The sequence below is a fragment of the Myiozetetes cayanensis genome, unplaced genomic scaffold (genome assembly GCF_022539395.1).
Source record: "Myiozetetes cayanensis isolate MyiCay16 unplaced genomic scaffold, myiCay2020 scf19, whole genome shotgun sequence".
Classification (NCBI taxonomy): domain Eukaryota; kingdom Metazoa; phylum Chordata; class Aves; order Passeriformes; family Tyrannidae; genus Myiozetetes; species Myiozetetes cayanensis.
The window spans coordinates 6,030,701-6,051,402 of record NW_026087400.1 but is presented as its reverse complement, the minus strand read 5'-3'; the positions used below and the strand labels follow the sequence as shown (position 1 = coordinate 6,051,402).

At 42.8% G+C, this 20,702-nt stretch overlaps 1 protein-coding gene across 1 annotated transcript in view; it reads left to right on the top strand.

Moving 5' to 3' along the window:
- CDH4 (cadherin 4) overlaps positions 1-20,702 on the top strand; it is a 416,593-nt gene that overhangs the window by 317,188 nt on the left and 78,703 nt on the right. The window contains exons 5-6 of the mRNA XM_050313859.1: positions 2,931-3,086; positions 10,678-10,822. Of these exons, the coding sequence (XP_050169816.1) occupies positions 2,931-3,086; positions 10,678-10,822 (301 nt within the window). The remainder of the gene's footprint in view (positions 1-2,930; positions 3,087-10,677; positions 10,823-20,702) is intronic.

The window sequence follows — 20,702 nt, the reverse complement described above, 5'->3', positions numbered from 1 at the left end:
CTTTGGTCAAAATGTTAAAGGATTACTGAAAAATCTTTTTTTATTTTAAATCTCATTAAGAGTGCTAAAATTATATGTTCCAATATAAAAAGCATGTGTGTGATAAATATCTCCCTGGTAGTAATATGTACTATGCTTCATTGTCAATGGTCTTAGCAACTTTCTGTGACAAGTGCTACTTCTTACATGATTTTTTCTGAACACTTCACACCCTTGTATTCTTACAGGTAACAGGCAGACCATTGTATTATGATCACAATTAACAGCAAATAGCGAGTCACTGCTGAATATTTGCAGCATATTTCCCCCTATCTTTGTTTTGCTCAGTGCAGTATAATTAGCTCATGGATTTCTCTCAGTATAATTGGTAACTCGTGTGGGTCTTATGATATATTCCATCTCCTAGATCTGCAATGATTTACATACAGACAGCTTAGACCCTATTAATGCTAATAAAAGTGCTGCAAGGACATCCTATAGCATACACTTTATTAAACTGTACATAGCTTTCTTCGAGAGCTTCTGTTTATCTGCGTTTCCTGAAAATAAAATATAGTGCCTTTAGCACTGAATATTTAAATCCAGGCTCCTTTTCCCTGCTTCTGTCTCTCTCTATGCATTTCTAATGCTTCTATCACAATGGGATCTGAGTACTATATGCAACAGGAAATAGAGCAGAAAAATGTCCATGAAGAACTAACAGACTCTCCTCTTCTGAGATTTGGGTTAAAACTGCTTCCATTTTGGTTCTCTGGAGAGACTGATTAGCTCTTTGGTGCTTGTGCTCAAGTACAGCCATAGCTGAGCCAGGCTGGGGATGGGGAGACCCTCCCAGTTTCCGTGTTCCAGTGAGCAAAAAGGCAGGAAAAGTGCAGGTACTTTGGTTGGGTTGTTGTAGGTTTTTTCCACCTTTGTTAAGGAAAAATTTACGTTATGGATTCTTTGGAGCTGTGCAGACAGACACACTGTGATGAAGGCACACAACTGTGTGTCCCACATTACCCTTTTTAATTTCCAGGGTGGGAACCTCACCCTGGTTCAAAACTGGAGGTCCAACAGTGCCTTCCTAGATTATCACTTACTTTAAGCTACAGATGTGGACAGAGTGGTTTGGATCTTGAACTCCCTGACTTGAGCTATGCATTTGTACAGATATTGAAACCAGTTTGATTTCCAGCCCTTTCCTCTTGCAGGGTGAGGGCTGACCTTCTGAAAATGGGGGCTGTGGTCTTCAGTTATTGAGCTGGGGAGTTGGCTTTTGTCATTAGAACTACAGTTGTAAAAGCAAAGCTTGATTTTAATATACCTTTCTTCACCCACAGTTTGCTAATGGAAATTAGATTAATGCCTACCTATCTGGGTCTCTATTGCAAATACCCACTAGGCCCACAAAAACCTGTATAACCTTGTGTGCAACATGAGGGCACTTTCAGTGTTCCCAGCCCCTTTTTTAAGTGACTATACCAGTGTAAAGTCCAATCAGTTTTCCTTGATACTAATAGTGTAACAAGCAGTGAATCCTTCAGAGAAAAGACAGATGAAACTGCCTCTATTCCCTGACCTTCAGCTCCAGCAGCGCAGGTGCCGCACGGATCAATCCTGGCAGTGTCCTGTAATAACTGACATGATTAGCTGTTAACGGGAACAGACAGTTTGGTGGAGGCAGTACAAAGAAAACAGTGCACAAACTTGGTGATGATCTGCACAGAGGTGTCAAAGGAGAGTCTCGGAGCCAGGGATCTGATACTGCTCTGCACCGACACGTTCAGCACCTCATCAGCCTCCTGGGTCAGGAGAGGAAGGAGTATTTGTAGGTCCCATGTGGGGGGAATTGCAAAGCCCACAGCCCCTCTCAATCCCTTTACCTGACAAGCAAAGCCTCCTCTTCCCTTGGGAAACCACCCTTGCTCCCCAAACTGGGGCTGTATGGCGTACTCAGGGTCTCCTGCACCCACTGAGCGCACTGCAAGCATGCAGCTGCCACAGCAGAGGTGACAACATGCACTCAGCTACTAGGGTTCTGTTATCTTCCCACCACTTCATTGTATTCATAGACCTGTTAGGGAAAAAATTATGCACATTGCTTTTGCAGTGCCAAGACAGTTTGTGATGGTGCGGGGGGTGGTAATTTATTTGTACCTTGCACTTTCTTTCGGGAATAGTCATGCTGTTGCAAGAACTTCTTTCAGCATTTGATCAGAAAATTAAATTTGTGTTTTAAAGAGATAGTCGGGGTTGCCAGGACAACATATTAACCTCCCTGCTTTTTCTCCTTGGCTCTGTTTCCAAGGTTCGTGTAACTTGTTGTGCTGTACTCAGTTTGCAGTGTTGTTTGCAAGGTATAGGAGGGAAGGACTTTCAGAAACAATGTCCAAAACATCATTCTCCTCAGCAAATAATCACATGAAATGCTAATATCCCACTGTGGATTCTCAGCCTGGCCTTGTCAAGCTAGCAGGATTGGACTAAGAGGGAGCAAACAGCCCTGTTCTTCAAATTTCATGGGAGTATTTGTGTGCACGGTCACAGGGACTGAGAATACGATGTGGGAGCTTGCAGACAGCATTTTCAGAAGTGATTAATGGCTGGGAGACTCTGGCTGTGGCTGAAAAATTTGGACACTTTAAGGAAACTGTGGTTTCAGTAATATATAAACAGTGGTTTTTGTGCATTTTGGGTGAGTCAAAAGCTCACCATTTCAATGATTTCTAGAGAATAGTCATGAATAAAAGAGGAGTAAAATAGCTGAAACTATGTGGAATACACTTTTCGTGGCTTCTCTCCAAACCTTTGGCGTTCAGCTCCCTTGTCAGAATTGACAGTGGTGTTACATCTGTGCTGCTTTCAGGCTCAGTTCTTTAAAGTTGCTTAAACATCCATATGGCTCTTGTCCAGAACTTATGGATCCCTGTCTCTGTTGTTCCGCGCAGATTCGCTCCGATAAGGACAAAGAGATCCATATCAGGTACAGCATCACTGGAGTGGGAGCCGACCAGCCGCCCATGGAAGTGTTCAGCATTGACCCTGTGTCTGGCAGGATGTACGTGACACGCCCGATGGACAGGGAGGAAAGAGCTTCCTACCACGTAAGCATCAAACACCCGGAGTTTTATCCGGGCTCACAAGCTCAAAGCACCGGAACTGCTGGGCTTGAGAAGGGACGCGCTGAATCAGCTGAACCAGTGCAGAGTGGTGGTGGGTGGCAGCTGAGCAGGGGCCAGCATGTGGCCAGGAAGGCCAGTGGCATCCTGGATTGTGTCAGCAGTACTGTGGCCAGCAGGACCAGGGCAGTGACACTCCCCCTGTAATCACACCGGTGAGGCCTCACCTGGGGACGTGGTTTAGCAGTGGGCTCGGCAGTGCTGGACTTAAGGATCTTAGAGGGCTTTTCCCACTTAATCAATTCTGTGATTCTATGACAGTGGTGACACACCGGTGTCCTTTTCAGACGTAAAGTCAGAGTCATTTGTTGAAAAGGGCACAACTTTGCGCTGCTTGTTAAATCCATGCAAATTTATGTGTAAACTGAACCACCCAAAACCACAAGAAGCCAGTCACTACATTAGCACGTCTTGGGAAATTAGTAATTTAAGAATCATTACTGCAGCTAAACATGCAATAATTGCTATAGTCATTTTTCACTTTAATTCACTAGGAGATGTTCAGGCAGTATGATGGGGGTGTGTCAGATAGGTTTTTAAATACGCAGATAGGCTAATACTAAATATGAGGGAATTAATTAAGATTAATTACACTCAGAAGTGGTGCCTTGTGCTATCCTAGTTCATAAAATGCTCTACCTGCAGAATGCTTGGAGTGTAATTGGTTGCTACATTTTTATATAAATCCTAGCCCCTCTGTTGCACAGCGTAATTGCACAGCAGACAGAGTCCCACAGATTGCTAAAAAAGAAAATACATGGCCCCTTGCATGATAGCCCTGCAAAATTTCAAGCATTTTCTGCGTCTACGCTTTAGTTCTCTCCTGGAGTGGTTGTGAAAGGTTGTTTCATGGATTGCTATCAGCCTTAGCCACATCTACTGGCACCGTAATAGCCATTCCAGGGATGCTCTAATGTCAGTGAAGCGGCGCAGGTCACTTCCACTGACACCATATTCCGAACTGCGCCGTCGGAGAGGCACATTCTGTCAGCTTTATCAGGTATCCAGTTAACCATGTTGACACAGCTTCTGGACTAAGGTGGAAGGATAAAGAAAATAGATTACCTCTTTAGCTGGGTGGAAAAAGAGATTTCCCGTGGGTAAGAGAAGATCTGAAGAAAAATTATTTTATCCTCTGTGAACAAGAACAATTATTTCGTTTGTTGTGCCTAGGAAAATAGGAAGAGAGGTTGTTTTGAAAAAGGAATATTTGAGATAAAGTGTGTGTCATCTCAGGGTTGTTGATATTGTTTCAGCAGTGCCGGGTTATTATCAGCGTAGTCAATAATGCAATACACAAGTTAACACTTTTGATGGAGCTGCTGTGAAGTCTGTGATCAGACCCTCAGTCAAAAACATGAGATGAAAAAGATTTTGTCCTCCATCACAACAAATCCTGCACCCCCTAAAAATGAACTGACCCTACCAGTTACAGTGAATTCAGTAAATTGAATTCTCGCCTTGTCAAAGGTGATGGGATGAGTCTGCCTTGTACATACCACAGGATTTGCAGCCTTTTCTGCTCCTTACAGAAACCTTGAACTGGTGACATCTATATGTAAATAAGCATATTCACACTCTGAAGGTTACAGGAAGATGTATTTTATAGAGTGAGTAACTGATAAGTATGTTATGAGGCCTTATAGACAGGAATAGTGAGTGATAGAAAACCTTTGTTAGCAAGAACAGTAGAAGGTGATGGAGGGTGTTTTAAGTTGTGGCTGTAAATGTCTTTTAGATCCTTCAGCCTTGGTAGCAGTGGATTGATGATTTATTGAATCATCAATTGTTCATTTACTAACTCTTCACAAAACATTTATAAATATACCACGAGCAAAGCAATGACCCAAACACTAGAGCAGAAACTTGCAGTAGGAGAGAATAGTGCTGGAAACTGGAAAAAATTTGACCAGCTTCCAGAAAGAAGATACAGTCCAAAATCTTGGCTGGTGGAAGTTCTAAAAAAGTCAATGAATTTTTGCCACTTTCTATAGCCAAGGCTCTACCTGAGAGGAAAGACAACATTGAGCCAGGCTTGAAGTGAGTGCTAGAGGAACAGTGACTGAGGTGTAGGCTTGGATCTGAACTGTAGAGCTTGGCCACCTTTAAATCAGTTTGACATGTGCTGTAGTTTCCTTTAGCTTGGATTAGTAGCTTAACTCTTCAGCTGGATTAGAGAATGTCAGTGGAACTGCAAGGCACCACTCCAGGTCCCTCTTACCCACCAGTTCATGGGCTCTGTGTCCAATACAGGCTTGCTGCTCTGGCTGACAGTGGATGCATTTATACAGCTTCAGGTTTTCTGTAGTCCTGAACAGAATTAAGTCTTTTCAGCATTTCTGTCACTGTCAAATGTTGTCCTTGCTATTTTCATTCCCAGGTAATCTAAAAACTAATTATAAAAGAAAAGAACAATAATTTGCAACTGTGGGGCTACATATGAAGGGTTCTGTTTCATTAACTCCCACATTTTTCAACACATATTTTCTTATGCATAATTATCTGTATTGCTTCAGGACTACCATTTTTAAAATACTAGTGTTTTAACTCCCCCGCATTCAGCAAACCATTTGTCTGATGAAACCTACCTCGTTCCCTAAGGTGAAACAGATTTTTTTCTAATTAGATCAGGAGTTCTGCAGCAGAACTTCTCCTGTTTTTGACATCATTCTTGAACTTTTAGGGAGGATCATTCCGAGTTTGATGTATGCAGAGATGTATGTGCCTCTGGGACTCCCGGCCCCTGTCCAGGTGCCGTGTGTGCTGACACTCCCAGTGATGGCAAGTTCAGCTGTATTTTGGCCTCATCTGTTTTTGTCTGCACTACAGACCAGAGCACAAACTCTCCAGGGACCTCGCAGACAATCCCAGACGCAGAGTCAGCTGAAAACACGAGCGGAGAAAAATGAAACGGGCTTTGCAGCCACTTGGGGTGGGGAACTGCTCGTGTGGCACTGAGTGCTGCTGTGGGAACCACCCCAGCCTGTGGCTGGAGATGGACCCTGGGTCCCGCAGCCATGGGACACACAGCCATGGGACACATGCCCCATCTTGGTGCCATCTCACTGCGACAGGCGTGTGTTGCATCTCCCCTCGCAGTCAGCCCCTAATGTTCCCTGCATGCCAAATAAGTTTCAGCAGGTAGTAATATTTAATATGCATGAGTTCTCTTGGCCTTATTTAACTGCGTTCCCAAAGTCCCACTTGTGCTGCTGACAGAATTAGTGGCTCTGAATGTCTTTTCTGATCCAGACACCGGTTTCGTATTAAGCTGCAGTTAGGCCTGGCAAGTACAAGGGATAGAAAATTGGTGGGTTAGTTTTCCAAGACATTTTTCAAGCTCTGTTTTCAAAAGACATCAGCATAAACGTGTCACTAAGTAGTCATTGCTTATGATACTCAAGTAATGTGCATTGTAGGGAAACTTTGAAGCAATTCCTAATCCAGTCCCAGACACATGTGCGCCTTCAGCATCAAACCTGATGAAATACTACCTCAGGAGTGGCTGGAGCAGAACAGGTGGGTTATAGACTGAGGAGGAGTTGTTTTAAATGCCAAGAGACAAAGTTTACTAGAAATTAGGGGATACAAGAGGTAATTCTGGTATTTTGAACCATGTTGAGTAATGCCAGCCATTTGTGTCACAGTGCTCTAAATGGAACTTTTAATCACAATTAAGAGCACACAAATTACGCGTGGCATTGTATGCTTATTCCTTAAAGGCTCTGTCACTGATTGATAATGTATATTTGTATTAGTAGTATTAGTGTGTAAGTAATACTCATATTTAACACAATTCACTGTGTTGACTTTGACTAACTACCTTCAGATACCACCAGCCTCCAGTGTAATCAATAATCATGATACCGAATCATTTGTATGCCAACAGCTACATTTACACTGGAAACTGTCGGTAGGAAAACCTCAGAGACCTGTGGTAGCTGCTGCTGAATATGATAGCAATAATTGTCATACTTTTAAGCAATATTTGTTAAAGAATATCGAGCCAGCTCCTTGGCTGGTGTACAGCAGAGCGATGCGTCAGCTAGAGATTAGCTGGCTACCTGTATTAATTTTTCAGAATCCTTTGCAAGGTATTTAATTTGATTTTATTTATTCCTTCTTCACTCCTGTTGTATTCTCCCTCTTGGGGAAAATGCAAATACCTCAAACCAACTTTTATAAATGTTTCTTAACTGTCTCTTCAGCTGGCCACCAGCTCCCATTTGAATACTCGTGCATGACCTGTGTCTGGCATGTCCCATGGCCCAGGTGATGCTCACTGACCTTTCACTGGTGTGTTTCCCGTCTCAGAATGACATGTGGTGCGTGATGGAGCTCAGTCATCACCTTTTGTGCTTTGTCCAGTGCTGCAAAGCACTCACATGCATCTGCTTTTCACCCACTCCATCACTCTACCACCAAAATACCTGCTTGGGAGCAGGTGGCAGCCTGAGTCGTGGGGCGCCACGTGGACTCAGACTGTGCCTCACAGAAATGAGCCCCATCTCGGTGTCTGAAGAATGACTCCAGAACAATGTGTGTTTTCCAGCTAGAGGATGCCTCATGAATACAAAAAGGAGGACAGGAGAACAAGGGAGAAGATGAATTAAGGAAGGGAAATGGAGTATCTGATCTGCCTTGGAGATCCAGCTAGTTTCCCAGTAGACAGATTGCCCCCCTGGAGTCCCTCCTTCGTTTTCTCTCTCTGCTGAGGATGGTGTCTAATGAGGAATGGTCTCTAAAAAGATTTCCCATTGAGCTGAGTTGAAATTCAACCCTCTGGCTCGGGACTCCCTTCTCCCTCTGCCATGGTTGGCACTGGCCACAGAGAAGCAACGTGTTGTGGAGGTGTTGGCACATGAGAACTGTGAAAAGAGTATGGATAGAGAGAATTAATGTAAGCAGGAACAAGAGGAAAAATGTAGAAACATTCATTGAAATCAGGTAAAAACAGCAGGAGAGGAAGATAGAACTTTTGCAGAAAGGGTGGCAGGAACAACTCAGGGCAGAAGAGGAGCAGCTGTGGACACCCAGACCCCTGTATAACCCAGGCTGTAAAGGCACAGGCTTTGCTGCACTGGGTTTGGGGACATGTGCCATCCTCCTGACACCCCAGATGCTGTTAGTCAGGACACCAGTGTGCCCCAGCACTGCCCTCCCTCACATGACTCAACCCAGTGCTGAGGACTCGGGACAGAGGTTAAACTTGAGCATGTCACCACAGGTTTCATGAGATTCCTACAGTCTTGCTTATTGAATCTTTTTTTCCTTGAGTGCAGGCAGCAATGCGTAGATGGGTACATGTGCTTAGTGAGTGCAACAAGCAGATAGATGTGCATTGCTGAGAAATCCCTTACTCCTGGAGATTTCAAACAAAAGCTATCAAATCTAATTAAAAATTTGCAGGGGGAGAGTCAGATCTGAGGGGGGAGATACCAGCTTTGCTCTCTGCTTTATCTCTGAATGGAACCATTTCCGCTGCTGGAAATGCTGTAAGAGAGGGCCCAGTGCTGCCTCAGTTTGAAGATAATAACTTTAATTTTAGCTCCGAATTACTTTTTTTCAAAGACAGTCTGACCTCTGACTGTAAAGTTATTGAATTGCTACATCTGACATGATGAAGGATTGCTCAACAGGTGGGAGCCAAAGCAGTTCGTATGCAGGCAAGAAATGCAGATATTAAGAGCATTGCAACTCATGAAATACAAATGGTACATCCTGTATTGAAAGCAAAGCTGGACTTCCTCAGGCTTTCAAGAAAAAGTGCCGCTTAACTTTCTTCTAAAAAAAAATGTTTTTTTCTCAGCTCATTTCGCGTGGCAGTTTGTTCTCTTTGCTTGATTAAATGTTAATCCAGCCCATCCTAATGGTGTGCAGTTTCTTTTGTTAAAGCTCTGGACTTCTGAGCACCGTACATGAAGGAGAAAGTTGCATCAATCACCTACACAGTGAGAGCAAAAGACAGGAACCAGTGCTAATGCAATTAGCACATTCATTTGTCAGTCATCAGAGGAGCTGAGACCTCCTTGGCACGTCAGCTCTGACTCCCCACAGCAGCCCGATGGTGCAGGGAACTGCTGGGAGTAACCAGAGGCCTCCATCCCTCTGGATGGCACAAGCTGGTGCATCCCCTGTCCTGCAGCCCCACTCTCCCGACCAGCCCTTGCACAAAGAGGTTGCCCAGAGAAGCTGAGGCTGCCCCATCCCTAGAAGTGTTCAAGGACAGATTGGACGGGGTTTGGAGCAACCTAGTCTAGTGGAAAGTGTCCCTGCCTGTGACAGAGGGTTGGAACTAGATGAGCTTTAGGTCCTTTCCAACCCAAACCATTCTGTGATTCTGTGAAGCTGATGTCCTCTGAAGCCTTTGTTCTTCAGCCCACGAGCCTTGCTGGATGTCACACAGCCATCCCAAGTGCTGTCCCCGGTATTTGGGGCAGGGTGGAGGCTCAGCAGTGCTCACAGCGGCTAAAATGAAGAGGGATGATAGCCAAAATCTGCAGTGCTCACAGCCAGCCAGTGCCTCCCTGCTGCCATCCATGATCAGGGGCTGTGCAGCTCTTCCCTCGCTGTCGGAGTTTTCCCGAAGCCGGCGTCGGCAGCGCATTCAGCCACACACCATTCAGAGTAGCCATCTGTTCCCTTTAATGAGAAAGCTATCCATTTTTTTCACCTGGTTACTGATTGTTCCTGAGTATTGTTGATTGCTTTGTATTATTAATTACTCATTTTGACATGCTGTATCTGTCTCTTTTGTTCAGAAAACAGATGCTCTTGTTTTGGGGAATTATTACTGATAGTTATTGCTAATAAGACAAAGCTGCAGTTCCATTTTAACTGAGGGCTTAACACTGTGACTTTGGTTATTGAAATGCTTTAGCACTGGGTATTTTAGTCAAGCCTGAGGAAAATATTTCATTCTTAGTGTCTCAGGGGCTCCCATTATTTGAAGGGAAGGGACTTTTTAGATGTCTTTTGGTGCACAGAGCCATGGGGTCCGTAGCTGTTGCTGTTCCTAGAAACCATGATTAAACAAAGAATAAACACTACTAATGTCATTCTGAAATCTCTTCACTATTAATCCCTGTTATTGTGGGTGTGAAAGGCTGCAGGTTCCCATAAGAAATGTCTCATTCAAACTCATTTCCTTGACATATTTGGAACTAAGCAAAATTTGCTTTTCAGGCCATCAGACAAGGTTCACCGTGGCTTAAAAATTAAAATACAGTGGTCTGTGAGCAGTGAAGGAGATATCATCACTGCACCAGAGTTAAAGTGTTTCCATTGACAATGGCAGTTTTAAAATATTATTTCAGTATTATGTTAAGCCCAGAAAATCTGTCTGTGGGTAGAGCCTAGATGGAAACTATGTCAGTGCTTTCTGCTGGAATTAGATACCTGCTCCATTGAATTTTGAGAAAGTATTTATGAGGTAAAGTCAATCCTTGCAAAATGGTCTCTCATTGTGCAACAAATCCAATTGCTGATATTGTGCTTTCATTGTGCTTATTCCCAGCTCCGGGCTCATGCAGTGGATATGAATGGAAACAAGGTGGAGAATCCTATTGACCTTTACATCTATGTGATTGATATGAATGACAACAGACCGGAGTTCATCAACCAAGTGTATAATGGATCTGTTGATGAAGGCTCCAAACCAGGTACAGTCAAAAAAAGTCTTAAAGTTTCACAAACTTTCAACCACTCATCTGGTTTGGTGGCTTAGCCTCCTCTTGGAATAGAGGGGATGAGGGAAAGGTCTGCTCTTCCTGGCTCTTTGTGGAAGACTGATGAAGGTATCTTGTGTCTCTTTCTGAAGAGAAAGTGCAGACTTGGTTTGGGGGCAAGGTCCTGGTTGTCACTTCTAGCTGTGGAATTTGTAAAAACAGCAGTTTTTCAGAGATCTGCTCTGTGTTGCCATTCTCATACACTCATTACACTTGTACAGGGCTGTTTTTCTAATTTCAGAGCACTGAAAGCCAGCCCAGCAGTGGCCTTTCACTGACCCTGCGTCTGAAATGCTGAATATCCGCCTCCATGACATTTAATCCAGTCATTTACCAACTCAATATCTGGCATCCAGTCAGACTCCAAATAGGTCTGTGTCCCAAGGTGTGCAGAAAATACTTTCTTACTTGGGGCCTGATGCAGACGTATGGAAGGGAGAATATTTCCACTGAAATTGCAGACCCATGCTCTGTTCCCACAGACTTTTCTAACAGAGGGTGAAATGGGGAAAAACCTGAAATACAATTTCAGAAGGTTTACGGGTGAAAAATTAGTGCTGGTGTAAGCTGTACGTGGAAAGGTGATGATTTTTACATGGACGTCTTTATATGCTAGAAAAAAGATAGAGGTATAAGGATCTTTAGTGTTCTGTTTTCAACTATAAAGTTGATTTCTTATTTCCAAAATGGTAGCAGGGTTGTTGTAGCTCATTGCTGAGTGTAATTAATATGAGTGTATCCATTCTTTGAACATAAATTGTACTGTAGCACCAGTGCAATTGGAAGCCTCCTGAAATCCGAACGAGATTTTTTTTCCTAGGCACATTGTATCCTCAGTTGTTTGCCAGCTGAGGGGTTAAATACCTTGTGACTTTGGTTTGTGTCAGCAAACATTTATCACGGCGTCTCTGCTGCCGGAGGTGTCACGGGGAAGTCTCCAGTGGGCACTGTTTTTAACAAGGTGATTCGCAGCCGTGATTGATTGTCTTCCAGCACCGTGAGGAGCAGGAGGCTGTGGTGGCACAGAGTGGGAACAGAACGTGACATTATTTCTGTGGAAAGAATGTGTAGAGCTCCCTCCCTGCTCGCTTTGGGTGGTGATGTCCCAGCTTCAAAGTCCTGATCCCAGTCCTGCTTGGAGGAGGGGATGGGAAACGTCCCTGAGCTGATGGCTTTGATGGCATCTTCCCAGAGGATTTTCCGGCTTTCATTTGAAGGCCACTTTGGGGCATATCAAGGTTTGAAGATTGATACATTTTCATAGCAAAACAAATTTCTTACATCTTATTCGAGGACAGATCAATATTCAAAGTGTTCCCAAATGTTTTAACGAGCTCTGTTCATCTGTGTGAAACAAGCAGTAAATTGCATCCTCTTCTTGTCTGAAATCCAGATAAGCCTTTGAGCTATTAAATCAGAATAGGATAACTTTGCCTACAAAATACTTGTGCCTGTGCTTCTAGCAGTGATTTTTGGTATTCTGTATCCCAGGCTGGAGTGCTTGCCTTTAAGGCAGGAAGGTAGGAAGCAATCTGTTTTTATTCAAAAGGAATTACATTTGTCTTTGATGTATTTGGTTGAGGGTTCTTTTTCTCTCTTTCCTGTTTAATCGGTATTCTTTTATAGGTTTGTATTAGTATTGAATTTCTGTTCTTTGCTTTTGTAGAGCCTCCTAGGAATTTGGGTATCGGAGGCCCTCATTCCATGGACTTGGCAAGAAACACGATCTTGTGCCTTTGAGAAAGTGATAGAGAGGTCATGGTGATATCCAAGTGCATCTCCTTTGCCTCACAGTTGTGTGTCCCTGTTTTGTGCAGAGACAAGTCTAGACAATGTATTTAGCTAGGCATAGATCTTGAAAACATTTGGAAACTTTTTAGTGGGATGTGTTCATTACTGGTTCAACAGGAAGTTAGATATGTATATGCATCTATAAAAATATATCTGCATATGTGTGTATATCCATGCTTCAAGCAAACTAAAAAATCTTATTATATGTTGCAGTTCAGCACTCATTTTCCACTGCTCACTGCTGTTGAACTATGCCTGAGGACCTAAAATACTTCCCTGGATACCCTGTGCAATTGTTACTTTTCACATATTCCATATGCCCATTTATAATGGCTGTGATTAAAAATGCAGGATTACTTGATTATGACAGTATCTGCAATGTTCTTAATAATTTTGCACACCTCTGATGAGAAAAGTAACTGGATTAGAGTGTCCCAAATAAATGCTGACTCTAAGGGCAACTAGAGTGAGCAGCCAGTGAATGTTTGGAGTCAGTCCGAATTTTGCACAGATAAAAAAAAAAAAAAAAGAAAACCAACCAAATAAACCCAAACACAAGCTGATGAAAAAGGACATATGGAGCTCAATCTCTACCAATTGAAATTTTGCAGAGCAACACCATCAAAAATCCGCTGTTAGGCACAGGCTGAGCAGGGCGCAGTGACCTTGAGCTGCAGGGAGAGCCCCGGTAAGGCTTTAGCAGGATCAATAGAGCAGATCCCGTTCCAGTGAGCAGGAAAGGGCTCTGTGGTGCTGTCACAGCACACCCAGGGTACAGGGTGAAGCCAAGGCCCACGGTGTGTGGGCACAGCAGGCAGGGCCGTGCCTCAGGGGGACACTGTGCCACAAAGCACAGCGTGGTCCCCGCTTAGGGCCGGGGTGCGTTGAGCTGGAACAGAGTGTGGTGCTTCATCTCTGACCCTGTCAGGGAGCTGGAAACTGTGCCTGGCCACAGCAGGGGATGGAGGGTGGCCAAGTAAGGTTGTGACCTACTGACTCAACAGTGAATAAACCAAAAGAGGGTAGAGTGAACCAAGGAAATGGGAATGCGGGAAAGAGCCGTACTCCAGCCCGCAGCATGGTGTGACACTGCTGGGCACTCAGCCTGCCACAAAAGCAAGTTTGCTTTAACCTGAAATATAAATATATAAAATTGTCCAAGAGCTAAAAAAACTGGCAGCAATGTGAAGAGACTCATTAGACAGTCTGATGAGTTTAAGTGAAGGGGCTTCCCAGTCTGCAGAGCACTCAGCCTGGGTTCCCAAGGAGTGTGCTCTCTGTGAGTCACCTTGAAGCAACCCTTGACAGGAATAGAAAAGAAATCATCAAGTATTATTAATTGTAATAGGTTGTTGTTGCTGGTTAAGATTATAATAATTGAGATAGTGTCTTGCACCGTACCATAGTGTTCTTGAAATCAGGAGCTCACTCTTGGTGAAGTTTTCAGTATTGTGAATAGATATCACAGGCTGGCTCCTGTGCATCCTCAGATGTTCCCTCGCTCTTAAACTGAATTGCATCTCTTTCCTTTTTTTGATTCCCTCTGGGAAACACTTTAGTGCATTTCTAGCTCATCTAGCCTCAGGTCAAGCAGTGGATAATTTAAATGCATAAATGCAGGCCCTTCCAAAAATGCAGAACAGGAGTAGTGATGCAGGATTTCCTTCTCCACAGGATCATCTTTCTTCCTTACTCTCCCCCTCCATGAGTTGTTTTGATTTAACGTGCCACTGTTTGAAAGTGTATCTTAAAAGACCATGTTTTACTCATGTTGAATAATGTTCTGCCTCTTTGAACTTTGCGTCTGTATGAAGAACACAGCCAAGTTTTAAAAATGCAGCTGCAAGCTGGAGCAGAAATTCCCCTGCTCCCTCTGGCAGCCTTAATCAGCAGAGCTCTCCCAGAGCTGCAGGAGTTGCCTTTCAAGCGCTGACAGAGCGGGACGGGTGGCAGAGCTTCGCTGCCCAGCGCTGCCTGCCCTGCCAGGGTTCTGCTGCCTTTCCCCAGCCCACACCTCTGAGCAGCCTCACACAAGCTCCACTGCCTTATAGCAAGAAGGAACTGGGGCTTGAGGTGGGATTTTCCCCTCTGTACAGCACCAGTGGCTGCCTGCCAGGAGCCCAGTCCCTGCTCCTGTACCGCTGGGGGTGCAGGATCCCGGGGGTGTCCTTGCGGAGTGCTCTGTCAAAAGAAACTCTACAGTTCCCAAAAGAAAAATTGCTCAATAAGATAGAATGAAAATGCTTAAACACAAAAATAAAAAGGGAATTTAATCACAAAACAATGGTGTGATGGAGAAAGATTATTTCCATCTCTGCAGAAGCTTAGTTTTGCTGTAACCACCACAAAATGTTCCTTATGGAAGGATGTGGATGTCTTACTTAACTGAAGCGTTCAGTTCTGAAAAGGTCAATGTGAAATGCTCCGCAGCGACTCGAGTGCTTTGCTCTGGGTTGTATCTATTTTGTTTTAACAGAAAGATTGTCAAAAATTAACTCATCTCTCCAAAACAATTTGTTCCTGTCAGACTGGCCTTTTCCATTCCCATTCATCCTTTCCACTTCACTAACTCTCTGGATACATCTTGGTCCCTTGCAAGTCAATAGCAAAAGTCCAATCGGCCTCTTTTAAACCCAAGTTTCATCCTGCTCCTTCTTTCTCCTGGAGTTGTGAAGGATAGTTTACTCCTACCACTCTCCCTGGGATGGGTGTGAAAGAGTGCTAAGTATGGACAGTCCCCCAAAAGAAAGGAATATTAGTGTTCCTTACATGAGAGATGTTGTAATTTAATATTTCCCCATCTCCTCCTTATTTCATGGAAGTCTGATACAATAATTGTTGATAACATGCCACTTGAAAAATGAAATAGCTGGGAGCCAAATCTATATGTGGCAAATTGAGTTAAAGAAGCCTCATAAAAAATATGCAGTATATAAAAAATCCAAGGATTTTAAAAGCTGATTATTCTACTAGTGTCCCAGTTTGTTTATTTTATTTCTATGCCAGCAGAGATTCCCTCAGAGATTAACACCATGGACTAATGCACAGATGGGGCCAGAAACTCGAAAGTCATCTGAATATTAAGAATTTAAATCTTTAGCCTCAGTGATTTGAACAGAAAGCCAATTATGAGGCTGAATTAGTTTTCAAATTAAACTGCAATTTAAGGCTTGTGAAATTAATCTTTTAAGGCATACAGTTGCATTTGTATATATATTCCTGGGGAGAATTTGGATTCTGCAGTTCTGACTTGTTCATCTTCTCCAATCTGACAGTGCAATTCATGAAAAGATGCCTCTTGTCCTGCAGGTTGTTTGTTCAGTGAAGGAACAGAACGGGTGTCACTGGGTAGCAGGACCTGAGATCTGACGAGAAGATGCTTCATTATTAAAAGTTTATAGGACACAGAGTGAAACCCCCTTTTGCCATTACAACCCATTCTAAAAATGCCATAGTTCTACTCATAGTGACAATGTTCAATTTTCTTTTCCAACTTGGAAGTTAATTTTAGAACTCTTAGGAAGGTACAAATTTAAAAGAGCACCTGAACGGGTTCATGGACTGGAGCTACCACCGGGTGCTCATTCCAGTTGGTAGCACTGGAAGCTAAAAATAATGTAAATTCCAAATGTTTCAGAGGGGTCATGTACAGGTAAAATCTTCAGGGCAAGACTAGATCTCAACAGATTCTTTGACTTATCCCAGAGCTCCTCACAGGTTGGGTGCATTACTTTTGGATACATCACAAAATGAAATGCATCATCAGTGTAGTGCCATCTTCTGCACCTTGGGCAGGTGCTGCTCTTACCCTTGCATTTCATATGCTATTAAAAATGGTTTTGTCCAACCCAACTCTGTTCTCTCACACATTACACACAGACTTAGGATCCACAATATTCTTTTTCAAGTTCTTTTGCTCAGCCGAGCACAATTGTAAGATAAGAAATTGTTTTTCTGCAGACACATGTGGTAGTGTTTTCCATTTTCTTTCGAGGTGAGTGGTTATGAAATCTGTGCTCCTAATTTCCTTTTCAGAAGCATCCAGTCCCAAGAGCAAGGAAGTGAATTACAGGACTGCAAGTGAGAAAAAAATGCAAATCCCCAGACTGATGTTTTTTTCTTCCAAAAGCAGTGACCAAGTTGATTGAAAAGAAAAAACTGTAGAAATCATGTTCTGACACCGCCCTAAAAGGAAGTAACAGCACTGTAATAGCCCACTCTCTGACTCCTTTTAACCAGCAGTTACAAAAACCATAGTATTATATATATATATATATTATTACATCACTTTATATTATCTTGTATTACCTTATATTATAGTGTCAAAATTTAAGGATTGGATTGAAGCCTTGTTGCAGGTGTGTAAAGTCTCAGTCTCTGTGCAGCTGGGTCTGCATGATTTCAGGAGTCACATGTGCCTTCAGTTCAGCATGAAACCTGGCTGTGCTGTTGAGCACAGTTCAGTGGTGATGTTCAGGATATCTTGTCCTAAGTCACGCCTTCTCCCTTCTTTGAATTAGCCCTGGAAATCAGGAGGATTCGTGTGCAGGAACTCAGCCGAGCTGAGCCTCGTGAGTTTATGCAGCCAAAACTCTTTGCTCAGAGGCTGGATGTGCTTTCGCCCATCCTGAAGTTTTACAGGTGGGATTTCTCTGCAGTACAGGGGTCTCAGTAGGCTGCAGGCTGCTGGACAGGAGTGATCTCCAAATCTGCCCAGGCCTGTGCATGTGCTGCAGTCAGTGCATCCGCTCGTTTTCCCTCCGGAGGTGTTTATTCCATTTTTAACAATAAGAAGGTATTATTTCTGTTCTGGGTGACAGCAGCCTCTTCAACTCGCTCAGTTGTCTCTCCAGACCTACTTACTCTCTTTATTCTCATTAGGTTGGCTCTTGCCTTGTCTGAAGCTGAGAATCCGATGTCTCCACTAATTAGGAAGTGGCATCCGTTATGAATTAGGTTAGCTGCTTGAAAGGTCAGAATTTGCCAATGATTACAGAAATAATGGTGAAAGAGAATGACAGGAGCTATCAGTTATGACAGGAGGAATAGCATTTAGAGGGGAAGTGCTGTTTTCATTTAGTTTTTTATCTAGAGCATGTGGAATGATGTTTAATTTAAGTATATTTACAATTTATTACATCTGCAATAGAGTTTTAGGCACTTCTGTCATTTTGATGTCTTGTCCATGTTCCTGTTCACCTCTGTAACTTCACTCAGCACTGCTGGTGAGTCTGCTCCCCAATTTCATTTGAAACCCTTAGCAATGAGTATGTGAAAGTGCTTCACATCACCAATGGAATACATTTAATTTGGAGGATACAGGTTTGTTAGCTGAGATGTTTGTCTTTAACACTGCAGCAGTGTGTGGTTGTACTCTGAGGACTTGTTCAGGATCCCATCACACTTCTCATTGTAACTTGGTTTTGATGCCTTTGCTTTTCTAATGTGCCTTTATGTCCTCGAGACCTCATAACCATGAGTGGAATCACTTAAAGGGTGAAACATGTCATGAGCAGGGGCATGAGATTCCCATCATCTGTGGGGAAGGAAACTAGTGTCAGGAAACTCCACTGAATGGAAAATTCTGGTTTTAGGAAATATGGTAAATTTTACACTACTTTACAGAATTTAATCTTTCCAGCAACAATTACTGCCTTCTCTCTATCTTGCATCGGATGCAGAGGATTCACTAAGTGAGCTTTCAAATTTGGGGGGAAAAAATGAGGAGTAAGGGGAGGTTTCCATTAGTACAAAGCCATTATTAAGTTGGGTTAATGAAGATCTAATGTAATATGGCCATCACCACATGTCTGCACATAATGATTCAATCCTTTTCTATGGGGGAATGATTAAATTAAGTGTCTTGTAGGTCAGAATTAGACTGAGAAGGTTAACCAACCTTTAATGATTCTGCAGCCATTTACCAGGCATTTAAAAACATAAACTGTAAGATAAAGCTGGATAGAGAATCAGCATTGTCAGTAAAAACTGGGTGAAGTTTTAGCTTTTTCTGTTTATATCACAGGAGTAGACAGAGAGGATTATGTGGTTTTACAGCAACGTGGTATTAAGGGCAAAGTGAAAGAGGGTTTTATTTTATTTTTTATTTGGATTCCTGATAAGTGCCCATTAGCTCTTTCTTTTAACATGCATTAAATCTAACTAATGGATATCAAACCAGCTTAGAAAAATGGCAATTATAAAGCAGTTGTAACAAAGACTTTGGGAGCACAACTATGCCAAGATACTGTTTGTTTGCCTTAAAACCATGAAAGCTCCATCTTTATGGAGAAATGAAGTTGCATAGATGGGATAGCAGAGATTGCAGACAACGTGATGTGAATTATCAGTGCTTGGCATGCTTTGGGACTGTCTGAGCTGGAAAGAATTGAGCTGATTCTCCGATTCCGGTGATTTCGGGGGGACATTTGTTTACAGCTGTGTGCTTATCTGCTTACACATACTCAGGGCAGTTATCTTTCTTGTTCTTTTTACTTAACATACACAGATCAAATGAGATATAGTGAACCTAACAAAATCTCTTTGCAGTCTTTTACAAGGAGATGCAATTCATTTTAAAGTTGATAAACAAAGCTGAATATACAGGTATAAATTATCTCCCTTTGCTTTCATCCCCTCAGATTCTGCAAGGTGTTATTTTACCTATCCTGTAGAAACCTTAATTAATCTAATGGGAATATTTTCCATAAGGGGTGCTGTCAAGCATTTCTCTCATGTGTCTTGTGGTTAGAAACAAAACTATCTCGTTTGACAAAATAACATCTGGGAAATCAAAGGGAATGCATTGTGAAGGTACAGATTCTTGAGGTCTTGCCTTTTATTGATAGATCTTCGTCATGCCATCCATTAATTTTAACTCAGGTGATGTATGAACTCGGCACATTAGTTAATGAAAGCTAATGCACAGTAATCTTGTCATCACTAGCTGTGCATGGTAATTCAATCTGCTGCTCGGAAGAGCTGTTCAACATGCAACAAATTTGATTTAATATTGACATGATGTACTGGGTTAGGTGTTTTATTTAACATACCATGTGCCTTATTTGATGAGAAATGGTTTTCTTTCAACAGGTTATGCACCTGAGTTAGGCCAGGTGTGTAGTTTAATGCAGTTACATCAGAGACCGTCTGGACTGGGTATTTGTTCTGTGAATCGCTGCACAGACTGGGCCTGGGTTTTGGCACTTGATGCATTCATTTTGATGCTGATGCTCTGCAAGCCCTGCAGAGCAGAAAAATGAAGGTGATTCTTCTCTCAGACACTGAAAGTGTAAAGTCCCTCTTTCCCTGTTTATTCTATAAGCTTGTGGCTTCATCACCACTGTCAGGATCTGACACAAAAATGGCAGAGTACAGTGTGAATGTGAGTTGGAGGAGTTTTGTCATTTTTTCTGGTCTGTGGTCTCTGTTTGAGTAGATATAGGGAGGTAAGGATCCACATATCCTGTGGGCCAGATTAGGGAGTCTGTACTTTGTCACTTAACCCTAAACAATACCAGCTTCAATCCTCAAGTGTGTTAGAGCTGTGCACTTACTCTGCCTCTGTATCTTCGCTTAATTTGTGTAGTATTAGGGGCTGGATATGAGGATATATTTCCTTTGTTTAATATAAAGTATGTGAAGATGTATATCCATGCAAAGGACATAGAAACATGACATTATTTACTTTTATTGCAAGTAAATCATTACCAACCATCTTAGTTTAGGGAAAGAGTTTATATAACACCCAGAAGATGTTGACACTGGAGCAGCATATATCCACATTGCTCTGTTGAATACTCTTGTGTGCAGATATATGTTTATGCCGTTCACTGCAGCACACAGCTATCTAGAGTATATTTCTTGCTTAAAAACAGGCTAAATATAAAGAAAACTAAGTGGAATGTAGATGGTGATGTAGGTTACAACAGCTGGTCCCTCAGCAGTGAGCGTTCCTGAGGAGTGGTACCCTCAGCATGGGTAACAGGAGATGCTGTCACCCTCCTGGAGCAACACTGCCAGA